The sequence below is a fragment of the Oryza brachyantha genome, chromosome 1 (genome assembly GCF_000231095.2).
Source record: "Oryza brachyantha chromosome 1, ObraRS2, whole genome shotgun sequence".
Classification (NCBI taxonomy): domain Eukaryota; kingdom Viridiplantae; phylum Streptophyta; class Magnoliopsida; order Poales; family Poaceae; genus Oryza; species Oryza brachyantha.
Genome location: NC_023163.2, coordinates 6,206,213 through 6,225,332, shown reverse-complemented (window position 1 = coordinate 6,225,332; position 19,120 = coordinate 6,206,213). Strand labels below are relative to the sequence as shown.

Here is a 19,120-nt window from a genome sequence, read left to right as displayed (position 1 = left end):
AGGCGCATCGATCATCACCGTCAATGGAGTTATTACAGTCCCGTATTTGAATGGCATGTCAGTTGTCTTTACCCCTGTTTTTATGAGCCGTGAACACGCACATGTGAAGATTGCCTTGTGGATTTAGGAGTAGTAGGAATTACTTATCACCCACCAGGTAGGTGGCTCCAAGTATTTTCTTTAGACATATTGGCAGATGAATACATGATGCGTTTTGTTAATTGGACCGGGTAACAATTGCCGCGAAATGCCTGACTTTGCACAGGTGCGTATAAACAAATCTGTTCGTTCCATCGGTCGATTGTTTGGTCGATCGGTTTTGTTGGAACTTTCGTTATTTTTATCCATCTCTTCGTTTGAAGTATTTGGTCTTAGGTTACATGCTTTCAGGTGAAGTTATTATCTGAGACAAAAATTTCTACTGAAATAAGGCCCCGTTTATTTCCCAAAAATTTTCACCTAAAAACATCACATCGAATCTTTAGACATCTAAATAGAGTATTAAACATAGATAAATTGAAAAACTAATTATACAGTTATGTGAGAAATCGTGAGACGAATCTTTTGAATCTAATTAGTACATAATTAGTCATAAGTGCTACAGTAACCGTCTCACGGTTTCCATGCCAGCCGTGAAATTCGTTTTTCATTCTGGTCCGAAAACCCCTTCCAATATCCGATCAAATATCTGATGTGACACGCAAAAATTTTCATTTACTAACTACACACCCCTAGAAACTGTAACAGATTAACCGTGCAAAACAATAAGGCGGCGCGCAAAAAAAAAAAAAAAACGCTGCGCGCCTGGCCAAACAAGCGAAGAGCCGAGCCGGGTCGGGCCGGGCCTGAGCTCGACTCCGCCCCGCCCCGCACCGCACGCGCCCGACTCGACTCGACTCGACCCAACCCGGACGGAGTCGGACTTGCGGAATATATCGAAACAAATTTACTAATAACCGAACAGTAGTAGAAGCGAATATTACCGGCTTCCCTATAAAAATAAAAGATTAATAAAAAACACGGACTTTGACGCTTCCCCGTCTCCCCTCTCCTCCCACCCGGATCTCCCGCACATCTCGTCCAATCCGAACTCCGCATCGACGGCTAGGGTTAGGGTTCGGGCCCCCCCCTGCCGGCGCGCCCTCGTCGACGACTCCCTCGTCGCGGCCTCTCCTCCCCTCCCCTAGTCGCGCCCTTCGTCTTCCGCGCCGCCGCCCTCGCCCGCCGGCCCGCCCTCAAGAGGTGATTTGCGGGAGGCCCGGACATCGGAGGAGCAGCCCGGGAGGTCGATGCCCCACGCTGGTGACGGCGCCCAGTAGGTCGGTTTCAATCCAAAATCGAGTAATTTTCTTCCCTGCAAGTTAATTCTGATTTACTTTCTTTATCGTGTGCTTGTGCATTAGTAATAGCAGTTTTGTTTGACAATAATAATAATAATATAATAATAAAATTGGGGATTCAGCTGAACCCATTTCCAACTTTAGGTCCACCCTGTGTAGCTTATTGGATGCTGATCGTGTATGCAATGTGTACAATTTGATGGGTTATTCTGCTCGGGATAATCATTTTCACGTGCCCTTGTGTATTAGCAATTTACATCGTCTACCTGTTGCCAAGCTAACTAACAAATGAAGTCACAATTTGCGTGACTCTAACCATCCTGTTATGTACACTGTATACTTTTCATGGACATAAACTTGAATTAGAAAAGATATTCATCCACTCGCCTTATTTACTGTAACTTTAAAAGATATCACTCCAGTAAATAAAGTTAGCAGGTCCCTAAACATCGTTCACCATTCACACCTTCATATTATAAAAAACATAGCAGAGGCTTGCTTTGCATTGACCATTATGCTTCTAGCTTAAGAAAAGGTCATAAATGCATCAAGCAAGCATGGTCTTAACTATGTTCAGAATTTTCTTACTATAGCTATTATTCCTAAACAGCAGTACTATCTCTTGTCATTCTTTAATCTCCATTCTCACCACTCATACTTAGCATGATCTCTCAAGTCACCCATTCCCTCTGCAGCCACTCTGCCATGCTTTTTCCTTCCTCTCCTCCATGGCAGCTTGTAAATGCCCTTAGCCTCTGAGGTCATGGTCCAATAAGCTGGTAGGTTTACAACCTAGCTGTGTTCATTACCTGCACAATTGACATAGAGGTTATGAATTAAAGAAAATACAAATAATTCGCTTTGCAGGAGCAGAAAAAGTTCTCTTCCAATTAATTTAGCTTTAGAGAAGCACAAGACGGCAACTCAAACTACGTATAGGAAATGCTGTTGATTCAAATGCATGCAACTTTTATGCAAGCCAAACCTTCTCTTAAGATGGTTTTTCCCCTAATTTTCTTCAGAACCAAATAAGGTTGACTGCATCTGCTTTTTTACCTTTCTTCATTATAGTACTTTCCCAATCCTCCTTTGAGATGTCAGATGTAGTTTCTCCAATCTTCCTTTGAGATGTCATATAAGGAAAAAAGAATCAGTCATTGAGTTCCTGCTCTTGATGTTTTCAAGTTCACTGAAGAAAAAAAAGGTTAATTCAGTTGAACACTTTTGCAGTCAGCAAGGAGCTACATGAACGAAAACACGCTCCTACCTTATCATCGCTAATTGGATGATTGAATATGAACTGCTAGTTCCAATTTTTGGTTAATTCATATGGAATTTAACTAAAATATATTTAGTGAGAGGCTTCAGAATTAAATTCAACTTTTTTTTCACATAAAGACATTAAGGTGGCTACGTAAGATGCGCAAATACTGCAGATTCTTGTGTTATCAAGATTTAAAAGGACCCATAGAAAATTCTAGGCCAATTAGTTCATATATAAGATAATAATACAGTGTAATACAGTGCAATCCTAATGATTATGTATTTCAGAGAATAATGCAGTTCCAACTTCCAAGGTTGCATGTTGCATCTTATGAACATAAAGTAAACTGGATGAATAGAGGGAATGCCAGAATTGCTTACCTTCCTCACTTCTGGTGAAATTCTTGGGGTAACTAAAACACTTGCTAATGTGGGAGCACCTGCAAGACAAAATAGTCAAATAGTTAATTCATAGTACAATTTCCCACACATTCCAGTAAACTTACCATGCAAAGCAATTTTTAATACTTTCTTCACTGAATCAGAACAAATATGTTATCTTAATGGATGTCATCAGCTACCTCCTTATCAATTGTGAAATGGAAATCTTCCACAGTCACAAGAACCCCACTATCATTTTGTGGAGTTCATTCTCTCACATTCAACGAATATATAGTTGAAAGTAATGGTATCGCAAAGTAAGAAAGTTTAGTAAAACGGCCATACCAATAGTTTGGAAGTACTAATTTGTTATCTTTGCCACCCAAAGAATACCTGGAAAGTTCCCATTAAAACAACAGCTAGTTATCACAATTTTTTTCTTGCCTAATTGAGAGTATAGTAAAGTACAGATCTTTCTCTCCAAATCCTGTAATGTATAAAGAACATGTATATGGAGTGCTGTAATAATTTACTGCCACATTATCTAGTCAGCCGAAAGGTATAACCCAGCTGCATCAATCACTGTATTCTTATTTAAATTAAAATCAAATACTTGGTATCTTGTACAATAACCATTTTCATGAGAAGGCATACCTACATCCAGAAGCAACGCCATTGATGTCGATGTGGAGAGAGAGAGGGGGGGGGGGATTGTGTCTTGGTCCCTTGGGGTGATGGCCCTGAGGAGATGCGTAAGATGAGATGATGCATTGATGCAATTGGGGTGGGAAAGATACCGCCGATGCTTGGAGGGAGTAGACAAAGGTGAGCTGCTGATGGCCTGGCTGGATCTAGTGCCCACTTCGGCAGGGCTGACTTGGATGGGGAGGGGAGGAGACGACGACGGTGACGGATTGGATGGAGCAGCAGCAGTGAGGAGCCAGCTATGGAGGCGATGATGAGGTGGAGGTGGCTGCAGCGTAGTGCTTGGGAGAAGAGGAATCGGGCAGGAGACAAATTGTTGAATAGTCGATAGGGAGGTGAAGGGGTAAATGGAAAATAGTCAGTTTTAGGGTTGCGGAAGGATCTAGTTTCAATAGAAGTTTTGTGAAGGACTTCCTATGATGTTTCACCATTTGGGCAATCTGAGGGCTCGTATTGGCCGAAAAAAGTATTGGGTGGTTTACGTTTTGTTGATGACGTGGATGCATAATTTTTCAAGAAAGGTTTCACTTTTCACTTATTTAGATGTGTATATTGCTTCTTGGTACGTTAGTAGTAATGCTGAGTGTAGTTTAGGAGACGCTATATGTTTCAGTTTCAGAATTGGCCTTGTTTTTGTCATATGCATTATTCTACTTAGGCCGCGTTTGGCATGGGCAAGGTAAGTTAACTTATCCTTGGCACGGGAAACGTAGTAATAGATTAGTACATGATTAATTAATTATTAATTATTAAAAAAATATAAAATAGATCAATATAATTTTTTAAAACAACTTTCCTATAGAAAATTTTGGTAAAAAATACACTGTTTAGCAGTTTGGGAAGCGTGCGCATGGAAAACGATGGGGCTTAGTTAACTTGTTGGCTGGGACGAACGCCGCCTTACTACATATTTATGTTTTCATATTTCTGCTTTGTTACCATGATCTGCTGGTTATGTGTTTGGCTGCATGTAGCTACTGATCAATCTCTTGATGACTTTAATCTGTGCATTTCAGGTGCACGATAGAAGCATGATGGCTAAGACCCTGCAAGGGATGCAACAGCAATATGCAGCAAGTGGATTTCCTACCCAGCAATATGCCACAGGTGGCTGGCCACCATCTGCAGCTGAAATTCTTCAGTTGGATAATATGGACCAAGATACATCCATTTTTCGCAATATTATCCAGCGTAAAATGTAAGTTCGTAAACCACCAATATTTGGAGTAGCATAGTCTTGCAGATTGCTAGTTGCTTTGCACTACCATATCGTTCAACAAAGTATACACTGTACACATGTTTGCTGTAACTTAGTTGAACATTTCAAAAATTGCAATGCCTGTGCATGATCTTATCTAAAACCTGTGACTACCACCCATGAGTCTGTCTGACAACATTGTGTGCTCCTTTTGGGCTGTTGTACCTTAAGCTTTAGCAGACTGATAATTTTGACAAATTACTTGCAAACTTGCAATTTTATGAATTTTATAGCAAGAACGCATTGGCCTGTAGTACTATAAGCATTTGTGCAACAAAATTGGTTTCTTTCTACAAGAGCTTATTAAGTGTGCCCAATTTAGCTGTCAATTGCCATCATTGTTCTGCATATATAGTTTGATATCTCAAATGTTTCCTTTAGAAATACTAAATAACAGTTGAAAGGAGATAGCCAGTTTTTTTTTGTGTTATCTAATTTATCACACATACTCCACAATATTTCCTGATTCTTTTAAATTATCCAGTGTAGAGTACCTCAAAGAGAGGGAGGAATTCTGCAACTTGGACCCATCCTTTCTTATGGGAATTGGAAAAATTATAGATCAATGTCTTTTTGAGGAAGCTGATTCACAGGTTTGTGTTGCCTCTTGCTGCATTATAACTATTATAGGACATATTATCACCTCTGGTGCTTTAATTTGGTTTGATTTCTGCTCTAATATAATTGAACCCATCCTTTCTTATGGGAATTGGAAAAATTATAGATCAATGTCTTTTTGAGGAAGCTGATTCACAGGTTTGTGTTGCCTCTTGCTGCATTATAACTATTATAGGACATATTATCACCTCTGGTGCTTTAATTTGGTTTGATTTCTGCTCTAATATAATTGAACTTATCTAATGCTTTACTGAATACATAATAATGAATAAATACAAAATTCAACATATTCTTGTTACTCTTACACAGAACTGTTACTACATGACAGTTTGGTATGCTTAGAAGTTGATTATTATTTATCTAAATAATTCCCAGTGACTTGCTAAAATCTGATATCTCTGTCAGATTACTTATATGGACCTTGAGACTTTAAGAGCCAGGTCGAGTGCTGTCCTCAGTTCTCAGTCATTTTGGAACAGTAGGCTTCCTTGGGTTTCTTCAGCAGCTTCATCCACACTAAGCTTACAACAGCTTCCTGTGATGGAGGTGCCCGTATTATGTCATGATGGAGCTAGTTCTGGTGCTAATAATCTGCCCTCCTGTGCATATAATGCATTCTCCACTCAAGGTGAGTTGATATGACAAGTTATCTATTTTAACATCATTATACCCCGTAAAACAATAATGATCTATTGGCTTGATTTTGGCAGGATGCAAACCATATGACCACTGTATGGTTGCTGCTACCTTTGCTCATTCATTGGCTGATAAACCCAAAAAGAGGCCTGACATATTGGCAAACACCAATTTTACTCCATATATGCCAACTCTACCAAAATGTAGCCTTAATATTGATGTATCTACTGGCCATATAAAAAACCATTTCTCAGGTGAGTTGTACATCCCCTTTCTTATGTCTGAAACTTAATTGACCTGAAGTTATTGGCATCATAAACATTATGGCCAGATTTTCCAGGTGACGCACATCAAAATGATAGTTCACAGCCATCAACATCTGGGAGCTCCAGCTCTTTGTCAGCAGTATGGGATCAAACATGTTCTAGCGCAACGAGAGCACTTCCGATGGATTCTTTCTCAACAGCAAATGGGCAAAACCTTTCCATAAACAATAAAAGTGTGTATCCCACTACCGGTCAGGGACCTTTGTTGCAACAATACAGAGAATGTGAGATAAAGCTAGAGTGTACTTGGAGTCAACCACTAGAGCAATCAGATCAGTCAAACATCACCACTGGAAATAATGACTTGTATCATGCTAAAGTGCATCCCTACATCAATGAAGAAAACAAACGTGATCGATGCATTCAAATGAAAGAAACATGTGGGCCTACTTCTGATCACGAAGGTTTTTGCAGGGAGAAAAGCTCAAATTTAAGCAACATATTTATGCATCATCAGCAAGGCTTCACAACTAACTGTGGTGCTTGTAGCCCTGTAAGCAAGAGAGTGGACAAAGCTGAACAGACATCAAATAGTACTGTATCAAAGCCGACTTCACCTATTTCAGATGGATCTTCTGGCAAGCATTATCCAGCAAAACGCTTGAAGGTTGATGTTCCCCATCTTGTCCATGTCAATGAAATGGGGGCTCCAAAGGAACAACCTGTTGTCAATGAGACTTATGCGTCTGCTGGAACATTACAATCTGAAGCCATGAAGTCACCAACAAAGTCAGCATGCTGTACTTCCTTGGGGGACAACAATAGTCATGGCATGGATATAGTCAGATTGTCGGAGACTGCTGTGCAAACTGAAGAAGAATTTCATTATGAAAATAGTGACTTTGAGATGAAGGACGCGAAGCAAACATTGATAGGGCCTAGCTGGAGTGCAAGGAAGAGAAGAGGGGCCTCAATACTTTATGCATTGACTTCTGAGGAGCTTAAAAATCACCTGCGAAGTCTAAACCATGCTATCTCTCAGGTGAGTGAATAGCCTGTTGGATGTTGTATGATTTATCTAGTATTGTAAAACACTTGATTATTATTGGTTGATGTAATCTAAGAGATCTTCATACTGAGCAGTTGCAAAATTAACTAAATATTATGTACTTCCAATTGATTTTCATTCAGTATTAAGAAGTTAGGTTTTGTTTTCGCTCAAGCTTGCTTCAACACTGCAGTATGCCTGTTTGTTTCAGCAAAGTTTATATCTCTTATCATGATTAACTTGTTTGTTTCAGAGCAAAGCGCCAACTGAAGAGTTGCTATCAGTTGAAGGATTGCCTGATCAGAATACATGCAATTTATGCGGGATGGAAAGACTTCTCTTTGAGCCTCCTCCACGATTTTGCGCTCTATGTTTTAAAATAATAAATTCGACGGGATCCTATTATGTTGAAGTGGAAAATGGAAATGACAAATCTTCAATATGTGGCAAATGCCACCATCTTACTAGTGCCAAAGCCAAATATGAGAAGAAATTCAGCTATGCAGACACAGACGCTGAGGCCGAATGGGTAACATACTTCTCTTGTTTTTCTTGTCATTTGGAATCATATATGAATTACTCATTTTTTTATATGCCTTTTCAGTGGGTCCAGTGTGATAAGTGCAAAGCTTGGCAGCATCAAATCTGTGCACTTTTTAACCCTAAAATTGTGGATCCAGAGGCTGAATATACTTGTGCAAAATGCTTCTTGAAGGAGATGGATAATGGAGATGTTGATTCATTGGAGCCATCTACTATTCTGGGGGCATGTGAGTTACCAAGAACTAAACTAAGTGATCATATTGAGCAAAGGCTTTCTCAGAGGCTAGTGCAGGAGCGGCAACTGAGGGCAAGTGCTTTAGGAAAAAGTGTTGATGAGGTAGTTATGTTATGCTTTTCTTTTATCTTGTCTCTTGTACAGAATATGCTAATGTTGCAATCTGATAACGTTAACCATGCACCTCATTGTTAATCTATTTCACTAGAACCAAAAGTTACATTCGTTTTTCCATTTGCATTTTTGTGCCGCGTGCTCTTTGTGTTGGTTGTTGATTGAAGGTTTGCAGTTACATGTTAGTCCTTGTATATCGTAGTCGTCAACATTGACTTAGATAATTGATCACTTGAACGCATCTGTACTGATACACATTTCTGTTTTTCTACTTATGATGGCATTTCACTTGATTATATGTTCTTTATACTTCTGTTGGCACATCTAGCAATGCGTATTTATGGCTTCAGGCTTGCATCGGAGTATATAATGCGTATTTATGGCTTCAGGCTTGCATCAGAGTATATATATGATGTCTTTGGAACATATGTTGACGTGCATACTATGTCAGTATCCTTTTTAGTGAAACTACTGCTTATTTTTTCTTTGCATTTTATTGGATTCCGAGAAAAGTTGGTGCGGCATGCCTGCATACACTTTCATATTTGATTCAGCTATCCAAGAGGTCATAATACAATTTATGGCCAAACCTGGAAGATAAAATTGGCGATGCTTGCTTAGTATTATCTATGCTGATCTTAATGTTTGCCTGTCTGTAGGATTTGTATTATATGTAATGTGCTCTGGTGAAACTTATTGTGCTTTTGTATTATGCTCCAATTATCAGGTACCAGGAGTTGAAGGTCTTATTGTTAGAGTAGTATCTTCAGCTGATAGAACACTGCAAGTCCAACCACGTTTTAAGGATTTTTTTAAGAAAGAACAATATCCTGGGGAATTTCCATACAAATCAAAGGTGATTATGCTATACTTTTACTTTACTAATGCAGTAATGCTATAATTATTATAACATCCGTTTAAATTACGTTTTCATTATTTAGTAGATAATGCGGGTTACCATTACTGCACTTTGTGTTTGTGCAGGCCATTCTCTTGTTCCAAAAGAATGAAGGTGTGGATGTATGCCTGTTTGCAATGTATGTGCAAGAGTATGGTTCAGCTTGCCCATCACCAAATCAAAGGCATGTTTATCTTGCATATATCGATTCTGTCAAGTACTTCAGACCAGAAATCAAGTCAGCCAGTGGAGAAGCTCTCCGTACCTTTGTCTATCATGAAATTTTGGTATGAGAATGCATAATCATTAAACACTTAAATGATGTTGATTTCATTTTGTGGAGCTCATGTTAGTGTGATTATCTTCCGATCTGTTTTCCCCAGATTGGCTATTTGGATTTCTGCAAGAAACGAGGGTTTGTTAGCTGTTCCATATGGACTTGCCCATCTACAAAGCGCGACGATTATGTTTTATATTGCCATCCTACAATACAGAAGATGCCAAAGTCTGACAAACTTCGGAGCTGGTTGGTCATCATCATCTTTTACATTCAGTCCTAAAATTATTGATGGGCCTTCATTTGGTTATCTTTTCAATATATGTAGGTACCAGAATTTGGTAAAGAAGGCTCTCAAGGAAGGTGTAGTGGTGGAGCGCAATACACTCTCTGATTTCTTCCTTCAGCCCACCAATGAATGCAAAACCAATATCTCAGCTGCCTGTTTGCCATACTGTGATAACGATTTCTGGCCTGGAGAGGCAGAGAGGCTCCTTGAAAAGAAAGATGATGACTCACAGAAGAAGGAGACTCAACTGGGAAGGCTCCTACGGGTTGCCAAACGTGATGACCGGAAAGGAAATCTTGAGGATATTTTACTTGTGCACAAGGTTAGTTGTTTAAATGATGGTGGCCCCTTTCTTCAGCATTTTAGTCACTTGACCCCTTAACTTTTACTGCTGGCAGCTTGGAGAAAGGTTGCGAACCATGAAAGAAGATTTTTTAATGCTTTGTCTGCAGCAGTTTTGCAAGCATTGCCACCATCCTATTGTATCTGGTATTAGTTGGGTTTGCACCAGCTGCAAAAATTTTTATCTTTGTGAACGGTAAGCATTTCTTGTGTTTTCACACTTTCTTTTCATGCAGTTCTATTGTCTACTGTTGGTAAAAATGTATAATTGCACATGGCACTTGTATTATCTAGTGACGTTAGTTCAACCATTCTAGCTTCATTTTTGCAGTGAACATTTGCTTGTCAACACAGAATGAATATGCAGTCCTACTCTTTTTTGTTTGTTATTCAAGTACTCTTCATCATTGAGGCACCCATTATTAATGATGCCATTCTTATTGGTTCTTGTAGCTGTTACGCTGAGGAGCTGAATACCCCCCTGAAGGACAGGCACCTGGCTACAACAAAACAAAAGCATTCATTTGAAAGAGTACGTATATGAATTCATCTATTTAAGGCAGCCACAATCTGCATGCTTCTATTTAATAGATATATGATGGAACTTATTTATTAACCAGATTAACTAATCTCCTCTGACAGATAGAGGAAGTACCTCTTCCAGAAACTGATGATGTAGATCCAACAATGGAAAGCAAGTATTTTGACAGCAGAATAGATTTCCTGAAGCATTGTCAAGATAACCAGTACCAGTTTGATACACTCAGGAGGGCAAAACATTCCACAATGATGATTCTTTATCATCTACATGATTCAACTTGTTCTTCTTGTCACCATGCCATGGATCAATGCTTGGCATGGCGGTGCTTGGTTTGCCTAGGCTGCAACTTCTGTGATTCCTGTTATAAACAACATGGTGAAAGTTTGCATATTCACAAGTTGAGGCAGGCTGATAAGCACCCTCGCTTATTGCAGAAGTACACTCTACAGGTATCCTTATATTGATAGCTGAATTTTTGGTATCTCCTATTTGTGTTTTCTAGTTTATGATTGTTCTATTATCTACTCGGAGTCAGCATCTTTCGATTTTTTGGGAACAAGTCTGGGGATCTGAATTTTTTGGTTTGTTTGCATGATTATGTTTGGCATAAGCTGTAGAATTTAAGTGAGTTTAACTACCACTTCCATTTGGTTTAATCCCTGAGCATCTATGTGAAATGTATGCTTCACTATTCTGATCTGTTGAGGATGTTTATGTTTGCTCCAGTAGTTTTGGGCTTGTGCATATCCAATTTTTTAATTAGCATGAAAATTACTCTATAGGCTCTTTTAGACTCTCATGTGGTTTCATCCCAAATATTATTTTCTGCTAATAATACAGCAGAAATCCTTACATGGCCTCTTGCTAATGAACTGGATGATTTCAAAGCAGGGCTACCTTGAAAGCTTGGTGCATGCATCAAGATGTTTCGATCGAAGTTGCAACTCTAAACTTTGTTTGACGTTAAAGAAACTGTTCTTCCATGGTGTACGATGCCATACCCGTGCCCGTGATGGAGGAGGTTGCCATATGTGTGTATTCATGTGGAAACTTCTATTCACGCACTCGCTGCTTTGTGATGATGCAAACTGTTCAGCTCCCAGATGCAGGTAAATTGTGTTTCACCTGCAAATGTCGATCTGTCTACTGGAATTCACGCTTGCATTATTTGATAATTTTGTTTTTCCAATTGTTTTGTTAATTATCTTAATTCGTTTTGAATCTTTTCAGGGATATAAAGGCATACATCGCTGACAGAAGCATGGCAGATCTTAGAATATGTGGATGAGCTTCATGTGAACTTGTAGCAGTTTTGTTAGACATTACAATTTGTTGCTAAAAATGCAATAAGCTGGTGTTGACCATAGTAAGTGGCACAGTAGTGGCGGTGGCGATGGCAGCAGACATTGTTTCGCTGGTTTACAAAGTATTTGCATAAAGGCATGCAGGCGGTGGCGGTTTGGGGATCACCTTTATCCTTGTACTTTGAATCGACTGGTATTTGTGTCTGCCTTTTGATGGAGGCATAGCAAAAATCTTACGTAGGCAATCTGACATGTCCGTTCCCGTAAATACCTGTATAGTATCCTTATTACAGCTAGATTAGCAGGATAGAAGATTTTTCTTCCTTTTTTGGTTATTCCTTTTCTTCCTTAATTGTATTGAACAAGGGCACATTTTGTTCAGTGTAGCTGTGCCGTGGCAAAAGTCCCAATTCAAATGAATGTGTATATACTTTACTCCCTTGCCGATCGACATGTCTTTGTTTCCGAGATTTATCTCGTTATTCCGGACTGACGATGTTTCCAGATGAAAACGACTATCTCCATATTTTCGCTTTTGTTTATGCTTATAAGCTAAAATTTAAATTTTTAAACTTAATTTGTAGTTAATTTTAGTAAGTTTTGTCTTATATCCTATCAGGACTTTGTTCCTTTTTGGGTTTTGGACTAGTTAGAGTCTGATTAGGACTTATATGTTGGGTCCTGCAAATCATCATCACATCACCGACGGAACTTAGCACCTGACACGGAGGCTGCAACACTTGATCTTCGGTGGAGGGGTAAGTCCGGTGGAGGGGTAAGTCCTCTCCGGTGTAGTGGTAAGTCCTATGTGTTGTTCCGACGGTCGTATTAGATAGATTAGAATTGTCTCCGTTCGGTCCGGTGTTCTGATCTAGTTGTATGTTAAGACTTAGTTGATCTGATAGACTAATTTAGGTGGTTTACGTTGGCTTGATATTAGGTGTTTGACATATTCAATGATTAGGTTTGATATATTATATTGTGTTTATTAAATAGCTTATATCAAGTTAATGTATCATGCTCTTTGTTTTATTGGAGTTTCACCCGATACGTTATCAGTAATTATCGGCTTGAGGGCAATCTTGATTTGTTTAGGATCTCGCCTATGCGTAATCTTAAACTGTCTCGGTTCGGTCCAATCTTTTAAGATTATTTCTAGTAAGCTAGACTAGATATTTTATAGATCTTGGTCTATCATCAATCATTTATAGTTGATTCTTTCCATATTAATTGTATTTATATCAATAGAATAGCCAATTGCTTTACTATGTGACTTCAACATTAATCGACTTTATTTAAAGTTGTTATTTAGTTACCACATCGGATTATGAGAATTACATAAAAGTTATTTTCGGTCGATAGTAGAAAAGGAGCCATTATTTTATTTAACTATTTGAGTCTATTCCTATCGGATTTATAACCGATCCAAGCTTTTAATTGTTCAACCTATCAGCTAAACGCTGCTACATTAACATTCGATCGGCTATGTTATTAGTTATTCATTGGTCCGATAGCCGATCGACTTGTTTTACTCTTCATCTTAGCTGGCAAGCCCGCACCTCAAATAATAATTTAGTTGCTGCATTAGAGCGACAAATAGACTCAGATGACTTCGTATGTATTCAGCATGCCAAATCGGACATATTTAGCCAACAAATACTCTTAATTTTTAACCACGTTCAAGTTACAAGCACCGATCGAACAATATGTTTTAAAAGAAATATCACGGTACAACTTTACTATCTGTAACATATTTTTGAAAAATATACACGTCACCGCAAAATAGGGAGGTGACTAGCTAGAATTAGAAGCTTGTTTGCCTCTATATAAGCTGACTCGTTGAACCAATCACCTTCGACATCGTATCAAACCATCACCGCCGCCCTGAATGGAGGATAATGATAGTGAAAGGATTGAAGTGAGTTTGAACTCGATTCATTCTTTACCCCCACTATGTAAGAACATGTCCACCTCTAGGCATTCTTAGGACAAGTTAAAATGTAAGGCTCACTTATAGAGGGGTGAATCTATAAGTTGAGACAAAGCTATGTCCTCCTCGTAAGAAATACTCCAAAATCGTAAGAAATACTTAAAAATATGTTTGAAATATTGCTAGTATTTAAAAATAAAATTGTCCTCCACAAATTGCAAAGCAATTCGTAGTGAATTTTCCAGATGCATTACAAGTAAAGTCAAAAAGACAAACGGAAAATAAACTAAAGTTTGAGTATGTAGAAAACTCATACGGTATTTAAACCATGGAATTTAAATTACAAAATTTAAACTATGGAATTTAAATCACAAAATTTAACAGTGGAATTTAATTTACAAAATTTAAGTTGTGTTATTTAAATTATAGAAAATAAATTTGTAGAAATTTAAATACACAACATCTCTTTAGATTTCACGAAAAGAAATTACACAGAAAAGAAATATTACAACGCGGAATGATTATAATCCTATTATAAACTAAAAGTGATCTTTCATGGACTAGCATCTCATCCTTTCTCTCATTTTTCTCTACAAAGTACATGTTCTAACCCTAGCCCTCATCCCTCTATTTAGAGGGTGAAGAGCTTATGCAAAAGGTCCAAAATGCTCCTAGTGTGCCATCCACCTCGAGCTATTTTTTAGCCCTTGGATTTCATCTTAATGGCCTACAAGGAGCAGCATCTGCAAGCCATGCAACACAAACCATCCCCTCTATAGAGGATCAGTTTTCTTGGTCACTACTCCTGAGGCGGTTCAATCGTCGGCCGACATGTGGCGAGGAGGAATATTCCTACAAGATGTCTAGGGACAAGCACTCAAGTGTTAATGACAGTTGGCAGACTGGTCCCAAGAAGCTAGGCACATTATGATAATACCCTTGTATCATATTAATAACCACTCTAGGGTACTCGTATCATATTAATAACCACTCCAAGGAACTTTAATAATTGTACAAGAGGATTTTGGGACTATAAAAGCATGTACCCTTACACTTTAATAATTGTACAAGAGGATTTTGGGACTATAAAGTATGTACCCTTACTTTGTAAAATTCACGGTTAATGAGATATATAGTGCTGATGTATTTGAGCATTCTCGAGTTTACTCTGTATATGCGATGGGTATTTGACTCCATTGCATATACATTCGTATCCGTGACGTAAAGTCACAATAATAATAAATTGGGCTCTAGATTGTAATAATATGTTACAATAGTCTAACTGTTTATTTCAACTTACTCGTAACAAGCCAAAATATAATAATCCCAAACTAAATCCTAAATCAATCAGAGAAAAGTTATGTCACACAAGTTCTTTCCGTGAAAACTAGGATAAGTTACGGCAGAACGCAGTGGTCAGAAGCGGGTGCCTCAACCTCTTGTGCAAAGCAAATTTGGTCACCTGCAAAACCTACTATTGTAGTAGTGAGATCAAATCACCTTATGACAGTTGATCTCAAAGGCTTAATATATAATGCCAGCTTCTCGGTGTGCAAATCAGAGGCTTAAAATATAATACCAACTTCTTAGAAGAAATCGGTTTGTAAAAATAGAAAAACTGGATTAAAAATTGAAGCACAGGAATTATAAGTTCACAGCATATGAACATAATGCCGAAAAACAAAAAATGAAAAAACTAAGTAACAAAGCATGCTGCACATGATGTACTACAAGTATGGTAAGTATAGGTAGTATGTACTCCTTCTATTTTTAATATTCAGTATCATTAACTTTTAATATGTTTAACTATTCATCTAATTCAAAAGTTTTATATAAATATAAAAATATATGTGAAAAGTAAATTACTTGTAAACAAATAGTAATAAAACAGATATCGTGGTATATCTTTTTAAAAATCAAAATGATTAAATGCATGCCAAAAATTAACAGCTTCAAACATTAATATCCAGATAGAGCAATTGTCCTGCACTTTGATGGGATATATAGGAGCAAGTGCGCCATATAGTAGATAAAGGAGAACCAACTGATGCAAAGTGCAAGCATACCAATTAACTTTGATTGGAAAATAAAAGCTTGGGATTCTTTTTACAATTCACCAATTAACAACGAATGAAATTAAAATCAAAACTTGGCATTCTTTCACCATTGCACGACCACCATTGCACGGCCAATAGCCCAGATGATAAATAGTTATAACTAGTTGATTCCCATGCGTCGGGCATATTAGAAATTTCAAAAATTTGAACATTAGTATGAACGATTGGCATGCGTGCAGTTTTAGATTTGTAATAAGAACCACAACATCAGTTAAGAATTGTAATTTGTAATGGATTGCAAGCACAATAAACAAATACATATCATACCAAATGAAGGACATATAAAAGACAATGTAAAGACATAATTTTAGAGTAACATGCAAATATATGAGGTGTATTATTTTATTGATAATTAAAATATCTCTATATACTATGGAATGGAGTTAATACAATTTTTGCGTGGATCCAATCAACACGATGGAAGAATGGCACCGACGAAACGTGATATCAGCACTGAGAGTAACGCTAAACATAAGCTCAATCTGAATATGAGGCAGTCGTAATCAAGCCAAAGTACAAACAAAGATAGTGATAACTGAAGCTAGCTATAAATAGAAGGTATGTATCTAACAATATAAGTATTAAATCTAACTGTTGACATCTCCATCGATAAAATTACGGATGGATTGAGTTTGTCTCTATGGTGGGCTGTACATGTGTCGAGAGATCTAAAACTGACCAAGTGTTGTCTAAAACTAACCCACTTTGATCGGTTGTAATTTTATGATGACGTGATATCTTAGAAAATTTAGCTTTTGTGAAGCTGGAGTCACTGTTGAAAGCTGTGGTCACTGTTCAAAGGCGCCGAAGAGTACCCTCTGATCGTCTTTTGCTCCTCTGTTTGCTGAACCTGAGAAAATATGATGACAATTAGTATGGCACAGAATGATTAGGAGACAGTTAGTAGCCCCAATTGTTGTTTCATCCGCAATAACTTCTTTTGAAAGTATTCTGATCTCTCGAGAGGATGTCCCTCGTCTATTGCATGCTATCCAAATAGTCATAAAAGAATTTTTAAAAAAATATGAAGATAGATTAATATAAGATATATCACTACACAAACGTGTAAATTCAAATATGACTTCTACAACCCATAACAAAAATAACAAATTAAACTCTGGATAGTATACGTATACTCATAATCATATTTGTTATTTTTGCTGTGGATTTTAGAAGTTGTATTTAAACTTGCATGTTTGTATAGTGATATATCTTATATTAATCTATCTTAATAATTTTTTTAAAATTTTTTATGATTATTTATATACCTTCTAGAGTTTAAAATCCACTCCCCTTCTTTCTGACTCACCTCGTCCCTGTTTCGGTGGCTTCTTTTCCTCCCGGAATGACGGCGTCGACAATGGCGTTGAGCTAGCCGCTGCGGCCGCGGCGGCAGCGAACGCCAGCGCCGGCCTATGTATTGAATTGATGTCGAGAGGCTTGTTGCTGTCCCTGTTCGCTGCGTTGCTCTTCAGGGTCGTCCTCTTTATCAGCACCGGCGTGGCGGGCGTGGGCGAGGGCGAGGGCGCTGCGGCCGGGGATTCGGTCTCCAGGCCCCAGACCACGTGTAGCATGTCTAGCATGTCGCGCACGCGCTTCTTGGCGACGGCGGCCTCCCGGATGCGGCGGTCCGCATGCTCGCGCGCCGCGGCGGCGGCGCGTTCGAGGGACTCGTGCGCGAGCCGCGCCGCGACGACGAGGGCGCGCGTGGCGAGCTCCCCCGGCGTGTGCGGGTCACCGGTGTAAGAGAAGGGCTTGCCCTCGGCGGCGGCGGCGCACGCTGGGCAGACGAAGCAGTAGGGGTCCGGGACGCAGGCCCGGTGCGCGACGGCGACGGGCGCGACGCCGCAGCTCGAACAGGAGACGACGGGGTCATAGACATCGTCTTGGGGTGTGGCATCGGGGAAGACGAAGAGTAAACACACGGAGCAGAAGTTGTCGCGGTGGCGGAGGAGAACGCAAGAGGAGCAGAGGCTGCAGATGCCGTCGTCGCTGTGGTGGAGGCGGTGGAGGTGCCAGACGTGGCCGCTGGAGGTGCAGCCGACGCCCTCGCAGTCGCCGGGGAGGGGGGCCGCCATCGCTACGGACGCGGCTCGACTGAGAATTAGGGTTTCTCCTCAACGTTTTTGGGAGAGTCCACGATTGCGACGATAGATTTCCTTTTTTATCTTTTTGGGAAGTCTATCGAACGTCCTTGTATCCGGATGGGATCAAAACCGTTGCGATTTTCCTTCGGACAAATCGAATAGAACCCGAATCCCACCACCCCCTCCGTGCAGCCCCTTCTCCGCCCCTCCGTGCTGCTTCGCCGCTAGCGCCGACCTCCACCCGCGTTGCTCTTTTCCACCAAACGGAACCTGAATGTCATCTCCCTCCACGCGGCTTTGCCACCGGCATCGACTTCCCTCCGCGCTACTCCCCTCTGCCAGCTTCGCACACGGCCGGCACCTGCCTGCCCGCCACAGCTACTGTAACGAGAGTTTGAAATTCTTCGGGAATAAAGAAAACTCGATCTAACATCAATCAATCTCATGTTTGTAAACCTGATGCTATCGTACGGTATCCTAACAGGATTATTATTATGAGGTTCTAAAAATGATACTTCACTGGTATCACATCTGATACCGCACTAGTACTAGCTGATATTAGGACGACACCAACTGATACTTGAACAATATCAACCGATACACTATCAATATCGATTGATAACAAGATGGTACCCATAGTACTCGTTGGTATCAGAATGATACTCTAAAACATAAATAATACTTTAAAACATTTCAATTCTAATAAAATAAATTGAAAAAAATGATGCAGGAATAAAAAATCCAACTTAGATAACGGATTGAAAAACTCTCATCCCCAATAGCATGTGCGGTGTGTCGTATTCTAATATTTCTGATTTAACTTATAGAAAGTAAAACTAAAAACTAAAATATGGTCATATGTCATAGTTATATACTTGCCTAATCAAATCAGTTTGAGATGTAAAAATAGGGGTAACGTAATAAAACC

General features: G+C 39.3%; 2 protein-coding genes across 5 annotated transcripts; one reads left to right on the top strand and one right to left on the bottom strand.

The window, feature by feature from the left end:
- Window positions 1-1,044: 1,044 nt before the first annotated feature.
- LOC102714226 (probable histone acetyltransferase HAC-like 3) lies at window positions 1,045-12,557 on the top strand. Of its 4 annotated transcripts, none has more exons than XM_015843763.2 (17): window positions 1,045-1,319; window positions 4,706-4,887; window positions 5,432-5,540; window positions 5,971-6,193; window positions 6,276-6,455; window positions 6,542-7,509; window positions 7,769-8,044; window positions 8,120-8,395; window positions 9,135-9,263; window positions 9,392-9,592; window positions 9,689-9,831; window positions 9,911-10,193; window positions 10,270-10,409; window positions 10,667-10,745; window positions 10,856-11,203; window positions 11,646-11,863; window positions 11,985-12,557. In XM_015843763.2, the coding sequence occupies exons 2-17, from the start codon at window positions 4,721-4,723 to the stop codon at window positions 12,040-12,042; spliced, it is 3,798 nt and encodes a 1,265-aa protein (XP_015699249.1). In that variant the 5' UTR covers window positions 1,045-1,319; window positions 4,706-4,720; the 3' UTR covers window positions 12,043-12,557. The 4 variants fall into 4 exon arrangements, with proteins under 4 accessions (XP_015699249.1, XP_040378616.1, XP_040378619.1 ...); XM_040522682.1 differs by having other exon boundaries at window positions 6,533-7,509; XM_040522685.1 differs by having other exon boundaries at window positions 1,045-1,341; window positions 6,533-7,509.
- Window positions 12,558-16,452: 3,895 nt separating this feature from the next.
- On the bottom strand, window positions 16,453-18,221 carry LOC102709419. The gene is made up of 2 exons (XM_006645641.2): window positions 17,415-18,221; window positions 16,453-16,955 (listed from the first exon to the last, which is right to left on the bottom strand). Exons 1-2 carry the CDS (start codon window positions 18,181-18,183, stop codon window positions 16,894-16,896), a joined length of 831 nt encoding a protein of 276 aa, XP_006645704.1. The 5' UTR covers window positions 18,184-18,221; the 3' UTR covers window positions 16,453-16,893.
- Between the last annotated feature and the right edge of the window lie 899 nt (window positions 18,222-19,120).

Coding starts and splice junctions, on each gene's coding strand:
- LOC102709419 (XM_006645641.2), bottom strand. CDS start 18,183: ATGGCGGCCCCCCTCCCCGGCGACTGCGAGGGCGTCGGCTGCACCTCC. Junction 16,956..17,414: donor GCCACCGAAACAGGGACGAG/GTGAGTCAGAAA, acceptor ATATTTTCTCAG/GTTCAGCAAACAGAGGAGCA.
- LOC102714226 (XM_040522682.1), top strand. CDS start 4,721: ATGATGGCTAAGACCCTGCAAGGGATGCAACAGCAATATGCAGCAAGT. Junction 9,593..9,688: donor TTGTCTATCATGAAATTTTG/GTATGAGAATGC, acceptor TGTTTTCCCCAG/ATTGGCTATTTGGATTTCTG. Junction 11,864..11,984: donor TGTTCAGCTCCCAGATGCAG/GTAAATTGTGTT, acceptor GAATCTTTTCAG/GGATATAAAGGCATACATCG.